General features: G+C 42.3%; 1 protein-coding gene across 3 annotated transcripts; it reads left to right on the forward strand.

Annotated features, from left to right (window-relative positions):
- The first annotated feature begins 14095 nt into the window (after positions 1–14095).
- LOC108055007 (organic cation transporter protein) lies at positions 14096–18433 on the forward strand. Of its 3 annotated transcripts, XM_017138178.3 has the most exons (4): positions 14096–14194; positions 15322–15720; positions 16080–16223; positions 16296–18433. In XM_017138178.3, the coding sequence occupies exons 2-4, from the start codon at positions 15326–15328 to the stop codon at positions 17263–17265; spliced, it is 1509 nt and encodes a 502-aa protein (XP_016993667.3). In that variant the 5' UTR covers positions 14096–14194; positions 15322–15325; the 3' UTR covers positions 17266–18433. The 3 variants fall into 3 exon arrangements, with proteins under 3 accessions (XP_016993667.3, XP_070069360.1, XP_070069361.1); XM_070213259.1 differs by lacking the exon at positions 14096–14194 and having other exon boundaries at positions 15242–15720; XM_070213260.1 differs by lacking the exons at positions 14096–14194; positions 15322–15720 and adding an exon at positions 15920–16004.
- Positions 18434–20781: the final 2348 nt, after the last annotated feature.

Here is a 20781-nt window from a genome sequence, read left to right on the forward strand (position 1 = left end):
CGGAATTATTTGATTTATTTAATGTGTTATAAAAACTACCAGAAAAAATTTAAAAAAAAGGATGAAATTTTGAATGAAGATTGCTTCATGTACTCGGGTCTCTCGAAAATCTTAAAAATTTCCGATAAAAATTTAAGATAAAATCCCCCTAGACTTTCGCCGAAAATCCTCTGAGTTCCCAGCTCTAATCGTTTGGGCCCCCAGCTCTGATTCTATTGTCCGCTGGCCGCAACTAAAGTGCTTGTCACTGGTCACGGCCCGGAAGTATCTTTATTTCAGCTTTGTTTGCACTGGCACAGACACATTTACACACTTGCCAAGACTCTCGGTACGCGGATACCATCACACACACACTCGCGCAGGATGGAAAGGAAGTCCAAGTGTTATTATCCTGCTTAGCCATAATACGTTGTTAAAATGTTGAGACTTTGTCATTTGCTGGGCCACACTAAAAATCACAAGAAATTGAAAAATGCCTGCGACCCGAGGGGAAGATATACGTTTTTTAAGGGGATGGGGTGCGCAAATAAATGCCAAGACAACCGGTGTGAGCCAAAGGAAAAGAGGATCCCTGACAAGAGATTCCTGTGGGAATCGTTGACAGGCGCGTGGCCATTTTGTCTTTGCGCCTCGAAGGGGACTTTATTAAATTTTCAACACAGGAAATGCTTTGAGTACTTTGCCGCCGCCTTTGATTTTGATTCGGCGCCATCTTTGGGAAGCCATTGCCATTTCCGCTCTTCCGTTTTGCATATTTTCCCTGTAAGCCTGCAGGTGCAAAATGGTAAGGTAAGGTAGGCCAAGTTAACGGGCGCCGAATAACAATTAAGTTCATTAAATTTCAATTAATTCCATTAATTGAAGCAGAAATATGCGTTTCATTTGATTTGTTTTGATAGGCCGTCGAGCACGCCGCATATTTTAGATGAATTTCTTTTCGTTTTCGCTTTCTTTTACTTGCAATTAATTACGTCAGCCAAACCACAATTAAAATTAATTTGCCTGGCTAGAGAAAAGCGGCAAGAAGCTCCCAGCACCGGAAGCTGGAAGCTGGAAAAAGCTGCAAGAGTCCGAGTTCGGCATCCGCATGTCTGGCAATAAAAATTCTCGGCGTAATTAAAATCAAAGGATTTCGCATTTAACAATTTATGTCCGCTATAATTTTTGGGGCGGCAGTAGACAGCGAGCTGGCTCGTAAATTTCCCCCTTCTCGACAGCCACCCGCTGGAAATCGCTTTATGGTCGTTAATTTGTTGGCCATGGCAACGTTGGAGGGAAAAAGAAAGGGACCCGAACTCCACTGTGTGTGCAAATGATTTGTTTCCTTGGCGCCTGTTTGAAAACAAAGGCTGCTGACTGACCAGACAACGACAACGGGACACTGGCCAAAATGCCGGGCTACGATGCACGTGACTGCATGCCACACATGCCGCAAGGACATGTGCGGGAATCCGCAGCCACGCCCCCGCCCTCGCCCCACGCCCTCTTCGGGTGGAGCCACTGCATTTCATCGCTAATTTAAGTTAATGGTCATTGTTGTAAATTACATTAATTTTAATGCGATTTCGCACACACGCATGCACCGGAAGTGCTCCCAATCTGCCTTCCTTCTCCCCAGGGAAAGGCTTTTAAGTGTGTGATTGTTTGGCCATTGCACTTTTATGTAATTACCGCACTAACAAATTACATCAAGTGTCACAAATGAATGCATTTATGATGTGCATTTTAAAATCCCGCAGCCACCGAAAAGACAAGCACCAGAGGGTCAAAACGAGAGGGTGGTATTCGGAAGGGTCAGGATAGTTGGAGTGCCGGCATCCAGGCATCCCGGAGCAGTAAAATCTCACCAAGTGGCCCTGTTAAGTATGCTAAAGTGCACTGCTCGCTGCGCGCGCGTAATTAAAATGCATTTTGCACGGCCAAGGGATTAAATCATTGTCGGGCACTTTGCCATCCATATACATGGCAATCTTTGGTCCTCGCACCCATATGCCACTGCCAGTATTTATGGTAAATAGAAAGCATGAAAATTGGTTCACGATTACAAATACCGTGAAAAACTAATATTGTTCTCTAATAGGATTTATATTAATCAAAGAAATATGTGTAAGCGAATTACCAAATTGATGAAATATTATTAAATTAGAGTCATAAATATTTTCCACCAAATATAAATATGAGTTTAAAATTATATAGAATTACCAACATTTGTTAGTGCTTAAATACACGATTATCAGAGTCATTTAAAGATATTTAAAACTAATTCATGAAAAATGGATAGATATATATATATAAATATATTTAATAAATTTGACATCAGCACGTTTAATAAAACCTTTTAATTTTTGTTTTTTCATATTTTTATACAATACAATTTTAAATTTTTTACATACCTACTTAATACTGGCTTTTTTACCTTTAATTTAGTTAAAAACTTCACACAATTTATAAAATAAAAAAAAATTGGTAGTCTGTTGCAACATATTCTAGCAAACATTTCTGTCTTATAAAATATAGAATTGTCTTATAAAATATAAAATACATAAATATGTGGGAATAGGTCTGGCAGCTCCGTTGAGACCAACCCATCACTAACCAGCTGACATAAAAAGAGTTTTGGCGAAGGAAAAAAGAAGTATTCAACGGGCATTAAGAACGAGAGAAGCGAAGGAGCAAGACGTGCGAATTAACGAAGAACGCGATCAAATTATTAAAAATCGAAGTTAATCCGAGAAAGACGAAGTAGAACGACGTGCGAAATAAAGAAGTTTAAGAACGACGCGATTTAAGTATTAAAAAACGCAGTTTAAACCCATTTAAGTTCATTAAATTACCTAAAACTAATATCAGAATTACTTATCACTAATTTCATTTCAATAAAACTATCATCTTATTATAATAAAACACAAATAGTGGGACTTCTAATTTAAAAAAGGAAAACCAATCCCACAAATATGGGGGCTCAACCTACGTGAAAAGTGTTAAGTAAAACGACGAGAAAGTGTGCTAGAACCAAAGATTTACAACGACGAAGACTGTGGAAACAGAAAAGAAAAGCTTGGAAAAACGACGTACGAGTGTGTGAAAACGACGCCACAAATACCACGATAATCTGCACTATTCATATGCTTATAACGACGCATAAGTGTATTTAAACGACGAGTACAGACCGTGAGTGTGAACGACGAATACGAGTAGAAGGAAGAACAGCAAAGCGAAAAGTGTGCAAAAAATTGTTTCTGCAACCATGACGACCCTTGCTGATTTTGATTCGGTTTTACAGGCGTTGAGATCAGAAAAAAAGAAGAATGTGGACCTTTTGCACAAATTTGTGTACGAATACGACGGTGATCGGCATAATCGAAAACGACTACGTGGTTTCGAAGGCTTTGATTTTGTGGAAAGTGATGAGCTCTTCAACCAGAAAGTGTCTTACGTCGCGCAAAATTTGTCAAACAACGACCTCGCCATAATTTGCAACATTTTGGGCTTGCAACACGATAAAAATGATCTGATGCTGCACATTTTCCGAAATTTGCGTGTGGGAAAACTACTAGAAGATGCTGATGAAGAGGATTCCGATGACGATGAAAGAGACGAACAAGAGGAGAATAACGAAGACAACGACGAGAAAAGTTCAAACGAGTTTCGTTCTGTACGCAGCAACGCAGAAAAGCAAGCAAAGAGGAGCAACAAAAACGAAAAGGCACAGTGGCGTCCAAGAATAACGATTCCGCTTCGGTACAAAGTTTCGGCGTGAATTCGCCGCGATTTTCCGTAAACTTCCGCGATGTCGAAGATTCTATTCGACCATTCAGTGGAGATGATACTCTTGCAGTTGAGGTTTGGGTTTCCGATTTCGAGGACATGGCTTCCATTATGTATTGGGATGACCTGCAAAAATTCATTTTCGCGAAACGTTCTCTTAAAGGCCTCGCTAAAATGTACATTATGAGTGAGCGTGGTATCAGAAGTTGGCAAATGTTGAAAGTCGCATTGATCAAAGAGTTTAAAGCCGAAGTGAATGGTGCTCATTTACATAAGTTGCTATCCGAAAGAAAGATCAAAAACAATGAAAGTGTTCAAGAATATCTTCTTAAAATGAAAGAAATGGCTTCTCGTGGAAGTGTAGACAACAGTGCACTTATGCAATACGTGATTGATGGCATCAATGATTTGAGCGTCAACAAATCGATTTTGTACAACGCTAAAGACTTGAAAGAGTTCAAGGAAAAGTTGAAGTGCTACGAGAAAATTCGTGAAAAATCCGGAAAGCCTAAGTATCAAGAAGACAAGTCGAAATACGCGATTGGCAAAGACAGTGCAGGCCAAAAAGACGTGTCCGTGCAAAGAAAGGTGAATTGCTACAACTGTGGTGCAAGTGGCCATACATCAAATCAGTGCCCTAATCGAAGCAACGGTCGGAAGTGCTTTAATTGCAATAATTATGGACACATTTCTAAAGACTGCCCCACAGGCAAAATTGAAACGGTTGAAACTCCGAAAAATACGCGCAAAGTATCGGATGATAAACTATCGATGTGTAAAGAAATTCGTATACAGAACAACAAGTACACAGCTCTTATTGACACAGGCAGCAAATACAACATAATGAGTGAAACAACGTACGTAAGCTTGAATAAGCCTAAATTGAGTGCTGTAAACATTTTTCTTGTCGGTTTCGGAAACAACAACAGGGTGAAACCATTCGGTTCGTTTAAAGAGGAATTCGAAGTTGACGATCAAGTGTTTGAAGAGAATTTTCTAGTTGTTTCTTCTGACTTTTTGGACGTACAAGTTGTGTTAGGCGCAGAATTTTGCAACAACGCTGAAATTCTAATAAATCGTGACGGAATTAAAATACAAAGCCGAGAAAACCATGACTCCGAAAATGAATTAAGTTCGCTAATGAAAATTAACGTCGAAAGTGCCGAAAATTTTAACATAAACATTGACGAAAGTGCAACCGCTGAAGCAAAACGCGAAGTTTACGAACTGATCAAGAACTACAAGCCGACGAGTACAAAAACAACAAACGTTGCGATGCGTATTGTGTTAAAAGACGATACCCCCGTACACTCGCGTCCGCGTAGATTCGCATTCTCCGAGCGGTGTATTATTGACGATCAAATCGAGCAGTGGCTCAAGGACGGGGTCATCGAGCACTCTGAGTCCGAGTACAGCAGTCCGGTCGTACTAGTCAAGAAGCGCGACAACACAACTCGACTCTGCATTGACTACAGAAGGATTAACAAGGTAATAGTACGAGATATGTTTCCCCTTCCCTTGATCGAAGACCAATTGGACCGTCTGCAAGATGCTCACGTATTCAGCACGCTGGACCTCAAAAACGGATTTTTCCACGTAAACGTCGATGTCGAAAGCCGCAAGTTTAGGTCCTTTGTAACCCACAATGGCCAGTATCAGTTCCTAAAAGTCCCTTTTGGCCTTACGAATTCTCCAGGCGTATTTCAAAGGCACGTCAACGCCATTTTCCGAGACTTGACCCGATCTGGTATCGCGATTCCCTATGTCGACGATATTATTGTCCCAGCTACAGACGAAGGCGAAGCAGTCGCCAATCTCAAGACAGTCATCAAGCGCTGTGAAGACTACGGTTTGGTGATCAACCTAAAGAAATGCTGTTTCCTCAAAAAGAAAATCGAGTTCCTAGGTCATAGCATTGAAAACCAAAAGATTTGTATCTCAGATGAAAAGACGAAGGCTGTGACGAAGTTTCCCTTGCCGACAAACCAGAAGCAACTACAAAGCTTCCTGGGTCTGGTTGGATACTTTCGGAAATTTATCCTGAACTTTTCAATCATAGCCAAACCTTTGACCGACCTGATGGAGCACGACGCCAAGTTTGTTTTCTCTGACAGGGAGATAGATGCTTTTAACATACTGAAGACTCTGATTACCCAGAAGCCAGTTCTCAAGATTTTTCATCCGCAGCACGAAACAGAGCTTCATACAGATGCATCGATTGATGGTTTCGGAGCAGTTCTGCTTCAAAAGTCGCCCAATGACAACCAGATACACCCGGTGTACTACATGAGTAAGAAAACGACAGACGCAGAAAGAAAGTTTTCCAGTTACGAGTTAGAGATCCTGGCAGTGGTAGAAGCATTTCGAAAATTCCGAGTTTACCTTTTAGGTATGCATTTCAAGTTGGTCAGCGATTGTAATGCTTTTACAAAGACGATGGAAAAGAGAGAAGTCTGTACTCGAGTCGCACGTTGGATCCTTGCACTTCAGGAGTTTGACTTTGAAGTTGAACACAGATCAGGGACACGCATACGTCATGCAGATGCTTTGAGCCGTTACCCTGTAATGATGATCTCCGACGAAAGCTTGCACAGCAAATTGAAGAGTGTTCAATCGCAGGACGAGGAACTAAAAGCTATAATTGACATCCTTGCTGAGAAAGCTAGCCACAACAATTTCTTCATGAGATCTGGTCTGCTGTACAAATTGGTGAACGACGATGAACTGATAGTTGTACCACCAATCCTCCAACGCGAAATCATTCGACAGGCTCATGAAAAAGGACATTTTTCGGTAAAGAAGACGAAGGAAATCATCGGTAAGGAATATTACATTCCAAAACTCGAAGACAAAATTCAACGACAAATAAAATGTTGCATTCCATGTATTGTGCTAAACCGCAAACTTGGGAAAAAGGAAGGAGAGTTACACCCATTGCCGAAGGAAGCGGAGCCGCTTCAAACATTCCACATCGATTTTTTGGGACCTCTCGAATCGACTCACAAGGCATACAAGCACATTCTTGCTGTCATCGACGGGTTTACTAAATTTTGTTGGCTGTATCCCACAAAATCAACATCTTCCAAGGACGTCATCACCAGACTGGAAGCTCAGAGCGCAATATTTGGCAATCCTGTACAAATAATATCCGATCGAGGCACAGCGTTCACTTCGGACGACTTCAAAAAGTATTGTGAGAACGAGGGTATTGAACTTCATGCAGTTACCACCGGAGTTCCAAGAGCAAACGGGCAAGTTGAACGCCTCAACGCCACAATTGTATCCGTGCTCTCCAAACTATCTATAGATGATCCCAGCAAGTGGTATAAGTTTGTGAACCAGGTTCAGCAAACAATCAATTCGACGTACTGCAGGAGTACACATACAACTCCATTCGAGCTACTTGTAGGCATCAAGATGCGCACTAAAACTGACGTTAAGCTGAAGGAAATGATCGAGCAAGAACTAATCCAAATGTTCCAGGACAATCGAGACGAGATCCGTAAAGCTGCCAAGCAACAGATCCTTGTCATGCAAAACGAGAACAAGCACTCGTATAATCTCAGACGTAGACCAGCAACAACATACAAAGTCGGCGATATTGTCGCTATCAAACGCACTCAGCTTGGTGGTGGGCTTAAGTTGAAGCCTAAGTACTTGGGTCCCTACCGCGTAACCAAAGTCAAGCCTAAGGACACTTACGATGTGGTAAAAGAATCTCTATCTTCTGACGGGCCAAGATGCACTACCTCTTGCGCCGAATATATGAAGCCATGGATGCAAGTATCCTCTGACGACTACTGTGTTTATACGATGCCGAATTCACGCTATCATTTCACGCTTTCGGCCGATTCGTGCTTGTATAAACGCCATTTCGTGAATTAGGCAACACACGAAAGTTGACTATGATTTCAGCCCAAAAGCGTGATTTGGTGATATGCAGTATGGTAACTCTGTAAAAACTGATCGACGTTGCCAGATCGCTAGAAATTGAAGGCCTTTTATAGGCTATATCTCTAATCAGTGGTATTAAAAATTAGATATTTTTATCGGTCCGGCATCCCTATCAGCTGAGAGTGAATAAAAGCATGAATTCTCGGCTGTCGTATAAACAGGGGTTATTTCTATTTCGCGCTTTCAAGAAATCGTGATTGCTATCGTATAAACATAGTAGACGACGACAATACATTCGGGACGAATGTTTAGAAGGATGGCCGAGTTGTGGGAATAGGTCTGGCAGCTCCGTTGAGACCAACCCATCACTAACCAGCTGACATAAAAAGAGTTTTGGCGAAGGAAAAAAGAAGTATTCAACGGGCATTAAGAACGAGAGAAGCGAAGGAGCAAGACGTGCGAATTAACGAAGAACGCGATCAAATTATTAAAAATCGAAGTTAATCCGAGAAAGACGAAGTAGAACGACGTGCGAAATAAAGAAGTTTAAGAACGACGCGATTTAAGTATTAAAAAACGCAGTTTAAACCCATTTAAGTTCATTAAATTACCTAAAACTAATATCAGAATTACTTATCACTAATTTCATTTCAATAAAACTATCATCTTATTATAATAAAACACAAATAGTGGGACTTCTAATTTAAAAAAGGAAAACCAATCCCACAAATATATTGATTAGAATTGCCTATAAACAAAACTTAAGTTATGGTTATGCTGTATTTACCCTCGTATTTTATTATTTCAGAATGGCTAAAGTTTCGACTGGCTAAAAGCAACCCCTTTGCTACAATCACCATAAGACCTTGGCATTTGAACTGGCTACTTTGTTGCAAGCGGCCATGTAAGTACATTTTTGCGATTCGAAAACCAATAGAGGTGGGGCCAGCACTCACGTATGAAGAAAGGAGGCAAGAGTTTCTGGGCCGTTCACAATATTTGGCTGCATTTGCATAAAGTGCTGCTACTGCGGCAGCTCCAAAGCAGAAAAGGCAGTGCAAAAATGTCAGGTGCAAAATGGGCAGCCACAGCAAACGCGGCGTATACGCAATGCGGAGCAGTAGCAGCAGCAGCGAAAACAAACTGGAGAGTAAACAAGGCTGTGAAGTTGCACACTCGGGGCAGCAGAATGCAGAATGTAGTATGCAGCATGTATGCATACATTGGTGGGGCTGAGGGGGCCATCGGGGGATCGGCATTCGAGGGGTCCATAAACTGAACGACTGATTGAACAGCAAACATGTCGCCCAGTCGCTCGGCTTCAGTCCGCTTCTCTCATGTAAAACACATGTTGCCCCTTATTTCTTTGCCATCGGCCAGTCCGCCCCCGATATCGGTTAGTACCCCCTTGTGCCAGGGCGGAGCCAATTTTAAGCAAATATTATTGTTTGCATTTATGTTTGTGTCTGATATGGCACTGCCGATAATGCACTGAATGCGTATGCGTATACGGCTGGGCCGGTCCGTTCAAGCGCACATAGATGTTACACTAATCATCAAACAATACGTTTGCAATTTTTATACTCTTCGTAAAGAAATCTAGTTTTAATTAGCTATATCTACCTTGCTAATTAATAAATCGAAAACTATAGTTTGTATAATTTTGTCTCATTTCGGATTAACACCAAATATAATAGGAATTTTTTAGATCGTATAAGAGAATTTAAGAAATACTATACATTTTCATTTTCTTTTAATTATCTGGTTTACATTAAGCCAATATTTATCATGTGCTAGAATTTCTTTTACTTTTTTTGTTTTTATTGTTTTAGAAACATAACTTTTTCTAGTAGTATGTAAGTCAGAATACTTGGTAAATGAATTTATAATTTATAATAATTTATAATTTATATATAAATTAGTTTGTAACTTTCGAACTTAAAACTGTATTTAGTTTGCCAAATTTTTGTAGCCGAGTGTAGGGTAGACCTGCTGATGCTGTTATTTCCGTTGTCCTAGGTCCTGTTCTTATTATTGTTTCTATTGCCGTAGTTGCAGTTCCTGCTGCCGTGTTGTGTGACTTGAAGCGTGGCACAGAGCAGCATGTAAACAGAACCTCAAATTAAAATATGTTTGCTTATGCAGTATGTAGAGCAAACTGAACGGCAAACTATAACCGATGCCAGGCATGGGTTGCTCCCCCCAGGCATAAATTAAAAGTTTGCAACATTTGCACGGATCCAAAGTTTCGCTCGGCAAAAGCTAATTATGCATAAAGCTGCGGCCCTGACAAGGGGTTTATTTACCTTCTGGTCTACTGCCATCCGAGTCGTAGCCGTTGCCACAGCCCCGAGAATCGGTAATCAAGGGTCGTAGGTCGAGGGTTATGAATCGTGGGCTCCACGGCGGTATTATGACAGCTGCCCAACTGACTGACAGGCTGCGGTGAGAACGGCTGTCGGCGGCGGAAATTAAACGCCTTGATTTGCGTGTCCGTCACGCGTAAATCAGGCAACATAAGGCGGGCCAACAAATTGATTAGAAACCTTTAAGTCTATGCCTATGGAAAAATCACATTCAACATTAGATTTAAAAATCTAAAGTCGATGCCTATGACAAAAAATCATATTTAAATATGGATTAAAGGATCTAGAGATTTCATTTGTTAATCCACATTTTTTAATAAAATAAAATAAATACAATAAAAAGAAAATTCATTAAGCATTTCAGGAATCAGTATTGAAATATTGTTCTCATTTCAAAAGGTTGAACAATTTTAATAAAATTTTATAAATTATTTTTATTTTTAAGATAGTTTATAAAAATAAAGATACAAAATCCTGTTGCTATGCAATTCATAAATCATTAATTAATGGCCCAAGTAAATTATGATAAATCTCCTAAATTCAGTTTCCAACCAACTTTAAATCTGGGCACTAACAAAATTTCTATAAATTAACGAGCTTTAAAGGTGAACCAAAATTCGTACCTTTAACGATCTTCCTTGAAGTGATTTTCATATAAATGACTTAAATGAGCAACTTAGGGGGAGATAAAAAGGATAATTTCGATTGGTCAAACGAAAATGCAAGAAGGAATGGAGCAGAGGTCTTGGCTTGGCTCGGAGCAGCTGACTCATCAATCTGGGAAGTGTTGGCAGGCCGCTCATCATCATTTCCACAGGCTTCTGGGATTTATCCTGGCTGCTTGGCCCAAAACCACCGAAATGGGCAACCGCAGTGGATGAGCATGAACCGACCGCTGATTTATGCGACACACATTAGGACGTCCGTCTAGTGCAAATTGAAAGGGGCCCGGCTTAACTGCAACATATTGCCGCGTTTTATTATGCTTCGAAATTAACAATTTTAGCTGCCTGCAGCGGCAGCCGCATTCCATGTTAATGCACTTTATCGCCCTCGGCCAGGCGAAATTACTCAAAAAACGGGCCACAAATTGCAAACAGGGCGCGCATAAATTAATCGAAGCCTAGGCTAGCGAAATTAAAACATTAATCTGCGCGCCTGGCCGAGCAGCATAATAATTAATGCTGGCTTAAATTTATTAATTTATTTATAAAGCCAAAAAGGGAGGACAAAAACAAGAGGTACTGAAAAGGAGGTGCGAATCCCAGGCCGAATGCGAAGGGACAGACACGGGAATGGGAATGATGGAAGTGGCCAAGTGCCGTCCGGCAATAAAAACCAAAGACATCTCCAAATGGCCCGGGATGAAGTGGACAGCCATGAGGCAGCTTCTTTGGCTCTGCTGAGCTGTGCGCAGTTTTAAAAAATGTCAGTACGCCCTCTAGGGACAGATTAGCGATTAATCTACGGGGCATGGTCACATGCACGCCCTTCGGACTTCAGACTTCAGACTACAGACCTCTGTTCTGGTCATCCTCCTCCCTGCGTAGCCCCCTCTTTTCGCCGGGAGGACGAGGTAACGATTAAAAAATCTCCACATAAAAGACTGAGCACTTAATCAAAGAGGATTTAGAGAGGAATAGGGCGACTGCAGAGGAGGGGGATAGAAAGCCAAGGCAACCAGAGCCAAAAGCGTTGATGCGGCTCTTTGTTTCTAGCTGCTTCTTCTAGCATTGCATACCCTGCAATACAATGTGGTGCATATCAAAATACTGAAATAATTTGATATTTTGCTGGTAAAATTATTTCTCCTGAGCACTATTAACATATTTTTTGCAGTGTAATGAAATATTCGGGATTTTATGGTAAAATCTCACACTCCTGGTGCGATTCGTCACTACGTGCCGTCCACAGATTTATAGTGGTTATCGAGTTCAACCCGCTAATGATTTGTATAGAAACTCCATATAAAGGACTTACACAATAGAACTTCTGTATTTAATTTAGCATTAATATACTCTATTAAATATAGCGTGTTGTCAGAAGCCACAAATTATCTACTCACATTCAAACTATTTAAAGTAATATGTCTATCTTTTCCCGAACAGGTAGCTAATTGCAACGAGACAGACAGACAGGGATAAGCAAACAGGTAGGTTAAGGTGTGTTTTTGCTTCAAGGGTGGTTTAGCCATTTTTCCACGTATAAAGTAAGGTCAGTTTATTGATTTTTCGCAGTTGAAAACGAACACTTGGCAGGTGTGAAGTGCTGATCCAGAAGGAGAGCGAGTTTTAGCACAGGTAAGTTTTTACTGTGAAATTTCTCTATCTTGTAAATCGAAATGATTATGGAAATTCTTTAGACATATTTTGAGAAAAAGTGTACTAAACTATAGGGCATCTCCCAGTCGACTTTGCTCTGCTTAACCAATCGCCTTACTTGGATTTTAACTACATATTACAAGCACTTTTATTTCGCTAAGCGTTGCTCATAGTTTTCGGTGCGCTTTTTCATTTCGATGCTTCCAGCGCGCAGCATCCTCCTCCGCCTCCTCCTCCGCCTCGATCTTCTCGAGAAAGACCTTAAATAGTGGCAAAGACATCTCACAGACTTGGCCCGCTGCATTTGTCAATTTACTACGAGCTGAAAGGGGCGTGGCCGCGCATAAAAATGATATATGTGAGCGCTGAGTTAGCAATTTTCGTATGAATTGGCAGAGTTGCAGTTGCTGCTGCTTTTCGCTTTATGAATTTCTTTATGGCCAACCTATAAAATATTTTGATTGCGCCCTGGTGAGTGGATGGGGGGCAGTTTGAAATTAAATGCCTGCTGCTTGATTTGCTCGCTGGCTCACAAGTGGATTCCTCGCAATCCGGCGGCCAGGGCCACTAGTCCAATGGTCCGATGGTCCACTCGACCACTGTCCACTTCAGTTCAGTTCAGTTCAGCTCGGTCCTGGCCTGGCCTGCAATTATGGAGGAAAAACCGCAAAGCGCTTCAAAGCCGGCCCAGAACATTTGTTGGCCTTGCCAAGTGCCGAATGCTCCTCTGTGCAGCACCAGAATTTTGGCATTTCCCCTGTAATCCTTTTGTGTGCTAATTGGAGCGTTGCCGGGTCATAAATACCCGCTCCCCCGCATTGGGACTGCGAATATCTGGCCTAAACAGTCCGGCTGGCGGCCCATTTGGGACACCGAAATCGGCTTAGACCACTTGTCAGGCCACCAAATGTAAATATTAAACAGAGTACTTTAATTGGATTTAGTTTTGTGGCTGCATGGCAGCTTACACATGCATTGATTCTTCTCATTCTCAAACTTTCGTTGCTTTAACAAGATATTCATTTGTTTTTGTCCTCATTGGATAAATATATTGCTAAATTTCTTATCTCTTAATATTTATATAAACAAATATTTTTTTTACGTACGTTGAATGCTCTTTTTGTAGATAATTTATTATCTTCACATATTAATTAGTTGCTGTGCTCAAAACGAAAAAAACGTTATTTATAGGAATTGGTAAGGAGCTAAAAAAATTTAACACAATTATCGTCTCGCCAAATAAATCAACACCCCGAATCATTTAATTCTTGTTTTATTTTCGAATATTATGTCATATAATATCAAGTTTGGCAAACGCGTGCTCATCTGATGAACACTGCGTGATTATGTTTGAAGACGTCTCCATTAATTAACATAAAGAAAAAAATCAGTGGTCTTTTTTGGAATACAGAAGCTGATGTTTGCTCAAACGATTATATATGAATGCTTATATAGGAAGGCTTACTTCAGGTGAGCTAATAGTAAACAACATATATAGACGTTTGTTATCTCCCTTGGACACAAGTTCAGGAAATTTTTTATTGTTTGTCGGGTTTGCGACGCTTGTCGAACGTCTCTTATCATATGGGATTAAAGTACACACGACTTTATTGCCATCTCAGTTTTTCCACAAACGAGACGAGATGCTTTCGCCATTGATTGTGGAGCGCTGAAGCCTTCCAGACGTGGTTCAAAAAGTGCGAGATTACGAATCCAGCTTTATCAATTGACTACTTCTGTTATATAATTTTGGCCCCCGACAGGCCCCCGGAAAATTTGTATTATTAATTATTAATAGAACTTGAGGCACGACAGAAATAGTAGTGAAAGATATAAAACACTTGGGTAAGTGCTTCTTGAGTTACGCTGCTCAAAAGATAAAAAAATCAGTATGATCATAAAATCATAACTTTTAAAGGAGTGTTGCTAAAGTGAACGGCTGCTGACAAAGATTTAACTGCTTTGCATTCAAAGAATGTGTTTTGCGATCAAGAGACCGAAGAACAAAGGCATTACTATAAAAATGTGTGTTTCTTGTACTCCAAGTGGGTGCTTTGTGTATGGCTAGATTTATCATGTGCCGATCGTATTAAAACGCTGCGTTTCCCCAATGGCCATTCCATTGATTGGCCATCCAATTTGCATATATAATTTATTTGCAATTGTTGTGACATTTTGCCAGCCGCTGACGATTGCGCAAAAAGCCTCCGCCAGACAGCCAGACAGGTTGTCGTTGCCGTGGGAACTCGTCGCGGAATCTCGGGCCAGAAATCTCGGGCCGTCGACTCTCTTTCTTCGGCTCGCCGCCCGCTCTCCGGCTTAACTTTCACTGGACCCAGTGCTTCCTTAATTAAGCCATCTTAATGGGTAACTGGGACTTGCGGTTATCTGCGGGCAGACAATGGCTTAATCTGCCAGCTAGATCCCAGCATCAGCGGGCCGGGTCCCCGGGCGCACCTTCCTCCAATTAACCAGGCAGCCGACTTCATTTACCTACTTAAAGAGTAAAAGTTTAGCCCCAGTCTCTGTTGGCATTTTGGGCTGACAAACTGCAGAGGCCGTACTCCTATTTCCAAATGCCATTTTGGCGGTGGATCCGCGGCCAAGTGCTAATACCCCCGACTTCCCGGCTTCTATATCTCCGAGCTGCGACTTGTCACGCTGCCCCAGACTGAATCTCTGAAGCTCTCTCTTGGCGAAAACCGGTTCTTTTCTGTGGCGGTGGCCAGTTGCTTGCAAATGAAATCGCTATCTGCCCGGGTTCCATAATTTCACGCCAGTCTGCACTGAGCCGCACCGCTCGATATGTCCAATTTGCGCTAGAGCCGGCAAATATTTGAGAAAGTCCACCCACCGAGAAACCAGTCGGCTCGGTAGGCCTCTACACTTGAAGAAAAGCACTTTGATTATTTTCTCAAAATTCAAATGTAAAAATTTCAAAATCTTGACAATCGAAATTCTTTTGTTTTTAGCGCAATGGCCGACAGACCGAAGGAAGCAAGGGCGTCGAAGCCGCTGAAACCGGTGACAAAGACGGCCGATCCGATTATCTCGCAGATCGGCGACTTTCGGCGTTATCAGCTGTTCTACTTCTTCCTCATCCTGCTGTGCAAATTCGGTACGGGATGGCACACACTGGGTCACATTTTCCTAGCCGCCCCCACGCCCTTATCCTGCACCACGGCCAACGTCACAGATCCCTGTAGTGACGAGTGCTCGGAGACCGAGTTTGATACCAGCGTCTTCAAGTCCACGATTATAACCGAATGGGATCTTACCTGCAACAAGAAGCAGCTGGCCAGCTTGTCCCAATCCCTCGTAATGCTGGGCGTGCTAATCGGCAGCTTGGTTTTCGGCATGTTGGCCGACCGGTGAGTATATTATTTTAATCGGAAACTTGAAAGGTTCGCATTCCCTTTTCTTTATTTTGACGTAAAACGAAGTGGATTCAGTATAAAATATATACAACTTTTTCATATTTCCGCTTTAGGCTTAGTACTCAACCCAACAAAAAGTCGTCCGAAACAAAAAACTTCATATGAAAAACAACGTCAAAAAATTTTGTTTCATATGAAGTTTTTGTTTTGGACGACTTTTTGTTGGGTTGAGTACTAGCCCTTACTTTAAAACCAACAAAAAATTTAAATATTTAAATGTATTTATTTATTATTTTTAAATTTATTTATTTGTTTTTATTATTTTTTTGTATTTATTTATTTGTTTATTATAGATTTGGTCGCCGTCCTGCTTTCCTGACTAGCTGCTTCATGCAGCTGATCACTGGACTGATCGTCTGCGTTTCGCCCGCCTTCTGGTTCTACTGCCTCTTCCGGTTTCTGGTGGCTGTGGCCACGGCGGGTACGATGACCACCAGGTGGGTTTAAAGACTTTTCCCCAAAGATTCAGATCTCAAAATAATAAGCCCGTATATTGGATCCCTTTGCAGCTTCGTCCTGCTCATGGAGATCGTGGGGCCCAAGAAGCGCGAATTGGTGGCCATTCTCTACCAATTGCCGTTCAACATCGGCCACGCCTCCTTGGCGGTGTTCGCCTACTTTATTCGCGAGTGGCGATGGTATCAGTTCAGCATCACCATCTTTTCGGCCGTGTTTGTGATCTACATCTGGCTGGTGCCGGAATCCCCGCGCTGGCTCTTCACCACCGGCCGGGTGGACAAGTCCGTCAAGATCCTGGAGAAGATCGCCAAGTGCAACAGGGCGCCGACGGAGACAATACGGCCGGAGATCGAGGCGGCCCACGCGGCACTGGCAGCCCGTCAGCCGGTCAAAAGGGGAACCATGCTGGATCTCTTCCGCACCCCGTTCATGCGGATAAAGACTATCTGCATGGCCAACAACTGGCTGGTGGTCTGCATGGTCTACTACGGCACCGCCCAGTATGTCTCCAAGCTGGGCGGCAACATCTTCATCAGCAACTTGATTGCCGCCGCCGTCGGAGTTCCGGGCACCTGTCTCTGTGTGATCCTCACCAAGTACCTGGGTCGCAAGTTGACCCTGCTGCTGTCCAACGGATGCGCTGCCTTGGGTTTGATCCTCTTAGCCTGCCTTTCCACCCAGGGCGAGATGGTCAGGGTGGCCTGCGCCACCATCGGCCTGTTCGGAGCCTCGGTCACCTTCCCGAATGTCTATCTGTACGGCGGAGAGCTCTTTCCCACGGTGGTGCGATCCAGCGGAGTGGGACTGTGCTCGATGGTCGGCCGGGTGGGATCCATTGTGGCGCCACTGATCGTCGATCTGGATGAATTTGGCCTGTGGATAGCGCCCCTCATCTTCGGGGCCTTCTCCATTCTGGCCATCGTCGGCACTCTGTTCATTCCGGAGACTCGAGGAGCTCCGCTGCCGGAGACCCTGGAAGACGGCGAGAATTTCGGACGCAAGAAAAAGCCGGCGGCATAGGGCTTTTCTCGCAGTGCAGCGAATTGGCGGCTCTGGCGAGAATTCATAATTTTCGGGCCCAGCCAAGCCGCTAATGCCGGGCTCTAAAATTATTAAATTTCGTCTTTAGCTGCGATTTATACGATGCGATATGTCAGTCACCTCCAAACTGCCGTTCGTGCCGCAAACGAGAGGTAAGAAAGAAATAGTAAAAAAAGAATTGAAAAATCTAGCGAATGCAAAAGGTAATTACCGCGGAGTAACTTCCACTTCGTGATTATTAAAACTGGGTTAGCAGTCTGAATCCAACTGGCTTAATGTCGAGGTGCAAAAGCAGCCAAATAGCTAACTGGCAAACCAGCCAAGTGACTGGGAATGCAAACTTCGCATGTGAACCCAATCGATAGCACCTAAGAGCACTGGAAATTTTATGGTAGAATTCGCGGAGGATGTGGGAAAGTAGTTGAATTGAATCTCTTAAGTCATCTGTAGCCGTAAGCGAGGCTCTTACTCCGGAATATCCCTCATCTGTCGTTGTAAAATCTGGAACACAACCTTAATTATTTTATATCATTTATAGTTTATAAGAAATCCAAAAAAACAAAGCATTTCCTAGTAACGTAGGTAATTTAAAAAAAGAATTAATGGCACTTTAGCGTTTCATTTAATAAAACAAGTCAGCTGCAGAATCGATTACACACATCAGGCCGAATGACATTCACAGCGATTCCATTAGGTCGACTACAGTCGATGCCCGCGGCAATTATCGGCAACCATCTCATCACACCATCTCCACATCCTCTGGAATCGGAATCGAGCTGGCATGGGATGTGATGACCTTGGCCAGGCAAAAACCGGCTGAAGCAGCACTCAAGGTTAATATTCATTGTCAACATTGGGTACGCCTCATTTGTATGCGGCTCTCGACTCGGATCCTCGCTCCTCATTCTCATTCCCTTTCACACGCAGAGAAATTAGGTCAAACTATGCTTATTATATTAAATACTAAGTAGGAATTATTATACAATATACCATACAGATTTAAGAAAATATATAATAGTAACTAAAATAATAAAATATTTAGTTTTTATAATAAATGTTAATAATAATGATATTTACCTTATAAATTCACATGTTTACTAGACTAATTTTTGTACACGATTTCTTAATAAATTCGTAGAACTTTAAATTTTTCTATCGAAATAGTTTTTAGAGCACCTAGCCGTCAGTTGTCGGCACTTGGTAACATGAAGCGACTCACCATCCTTCGAAGTTCCATCGCCACTCTGTGATTCCAGCGCAGAGCTGCAATTGCAGTTGCTGATTCAGGCTCGGACTACGACTGAAACTGAAGCCCAGAATGGGCCAAGTTTTTAGCGTCATCGGTGCTGGCAGCTTGTCATGTCAGCCGTACGAAAACTGTCAGAATTCGAGAGGAGCTCCTAGCAGAATGGTTCCCGATCCCCGAACCGACTGGCGGTGTCGCATACTTAATCAGCGGCGGCGCGTCTTAGTGATAATTACCGGGCATTTTTGCAGCTCCCCAAAGCCGCCCGCTGATGTTGTGAGCCGGGGCCAAATGAATGGCCAAAGCGGCTCCACTATAGTCACTCGATAATTATTCATTGCGCCCTGTTCGAGAATCCCCTCCAAGTGCTCCTCCTACAACGCTTCCCAGCGACTGCGAGCAATTTGTAGGTATTCTGGTAGCCATTAAGGAGCAACAGGCGACAAGCGGAGCTGAGGGCATGCCATAAAAGTTAATTGCCTTAGTCACAAAATAAAATCTAAAATCTCTTTTCAAATAGAACGTATGTAACGAACGAAACTTGAACTTATTAAACAAAAGTGTTGCCGGATTTTTTTCTTATTTTTTTTACCGCTAGAGCCACCTTTTAAATGTATGTATTGAGTTCTTAAGGAACTATTACTATTAAAAAGAAACAGATTTAAAGTACCTACATTTAGTTTTTTTGGTTTGCTTTGTTATTGTTCTGCTAATTGGTATTACTAATTTATTATTATACCGTTTGGTGTTAGTGGTATTTAATTATAAACACATAATAATAATATTAAATACGTGATTTTTATTGTATTTTTATTTATTTGAAAAATATGAATGTTTTGTTTTTACCTGCGGCATCAGTTAGTTTTATTTGATGTGGTTTTTATTAATTAATGGAATAGTTCTACATCCCTTACCTAAATGAGCTTATTTATTTTTTTAACTTAAAGGTTGCAATAGTTTCTTTTTTATTTTACACAAATCTACAAAAGCCATAATTAAATATTGAAAATTATGAAGCGGCTCAGTCAAGAAGGACCATTAAAATGAACTTTAAATGGCTCATTTTAGTGATCAACAAAAGGGTTGTCATCCCAAACAGGGCTATAGATGGCCATATTCCGCCATACAAAAAGGCGACACTTGAGCAGCGTTGTAAAGGTAAAGCTGCCACTCAAAAATGCACAAGCAGCCAGCCAGCCAGCCAACCTTTTGGCCAACACATGGCAAATTTGCCAGGCCAAAACCGCAGACTGGCAAAAGCAAAAGAGGCAGAAGCAGCAGCACGGAGACAAAACCCATTTAAGTTCAAAGCAAGCCAACCGACAAGACGATCATTATCTGAGCCGCATATCTATTTGCGATTACCGAGGAGCTCGGCTTTGAGCCTGAGCTGGAGAAGATGACGAGGAAGTAGCTGGGAGCAGGGAGCTGGCCTGAATCGTGGGAGTTTAGGATCGCAGACTCCAAGGCGGTATGGTGGCAATGGCAACGTGGGCGCATAAAACAGGCAAATGTCAAAATGACGCGCTTTGTTGTTTATCATATTTACCGCAAGCCCGGGAAAAAGAGATTGGCGGACTACGAGCCGGGCCAAATGCAATTAGTATTCAAATGTGGACGCGCCAGCGAGCACGACGCCAAAACGAGTCATCATCATCTGCCAGGGAACGACACTTGGACTTGGACTTGGGATGGGGTTGGAGTCAACTTCTTTGGCCACAAAGGAGCCGAGCCGAGCAGAGCAGAGCCGGCTCTTTACATGCTGAAAAATGCCTAGGCTTTTGTGGCTCACAGTTCGCCGTAATTTAGCGCACGCATTTTGCATTTTAAATGCGAGCAGCGAACGGCGACGACTTCTGATTAATTCCTCAGCTGGGCGCTACAAATTCGTTTGACTAATTGCGACTGGGAATGAGACTTGGACCTGGAAGGGCAAGGGGAGGGGGGATGGTAATGTTAATGGTAATGGTAATGTCTATAGGGCGTGGGGATCCCAGGCGGAGGATTCCGCGGAACACCTTATCGGCCACAATTAAACGTGCCGTCGTCCAGTCCAGCGATTTAATGTATGATTTCTTTCAAATCATATCTACGTGACTGTGACTCAGCCTTATCAGCATGGTCATTTCCCCAGATACAAGTTTGAGTAAGCACTGCAAAAAAATATTTCATACAAAGGAATAGATCAAATAATATTTGCAAATATTTTAGGTACTACGAATGATCGAGTGTTTTAAAATTAATTCTGT

This window comes from Drosophila takahashii, chromosome 2R (genome assembly GCF_030179915.1).
Source record: "Drosophila takahashii strain IR98-3 E-12201 chromosome 2R, DtakHiC1v2, whole genome shotgun sequence".
NCBI classification, from domain to species: Eukaryota; Metazoa; Arthropoda; class Insecta; order Diptera; family Drosophilidae; genus Drosophila; species Drosophila takahashii.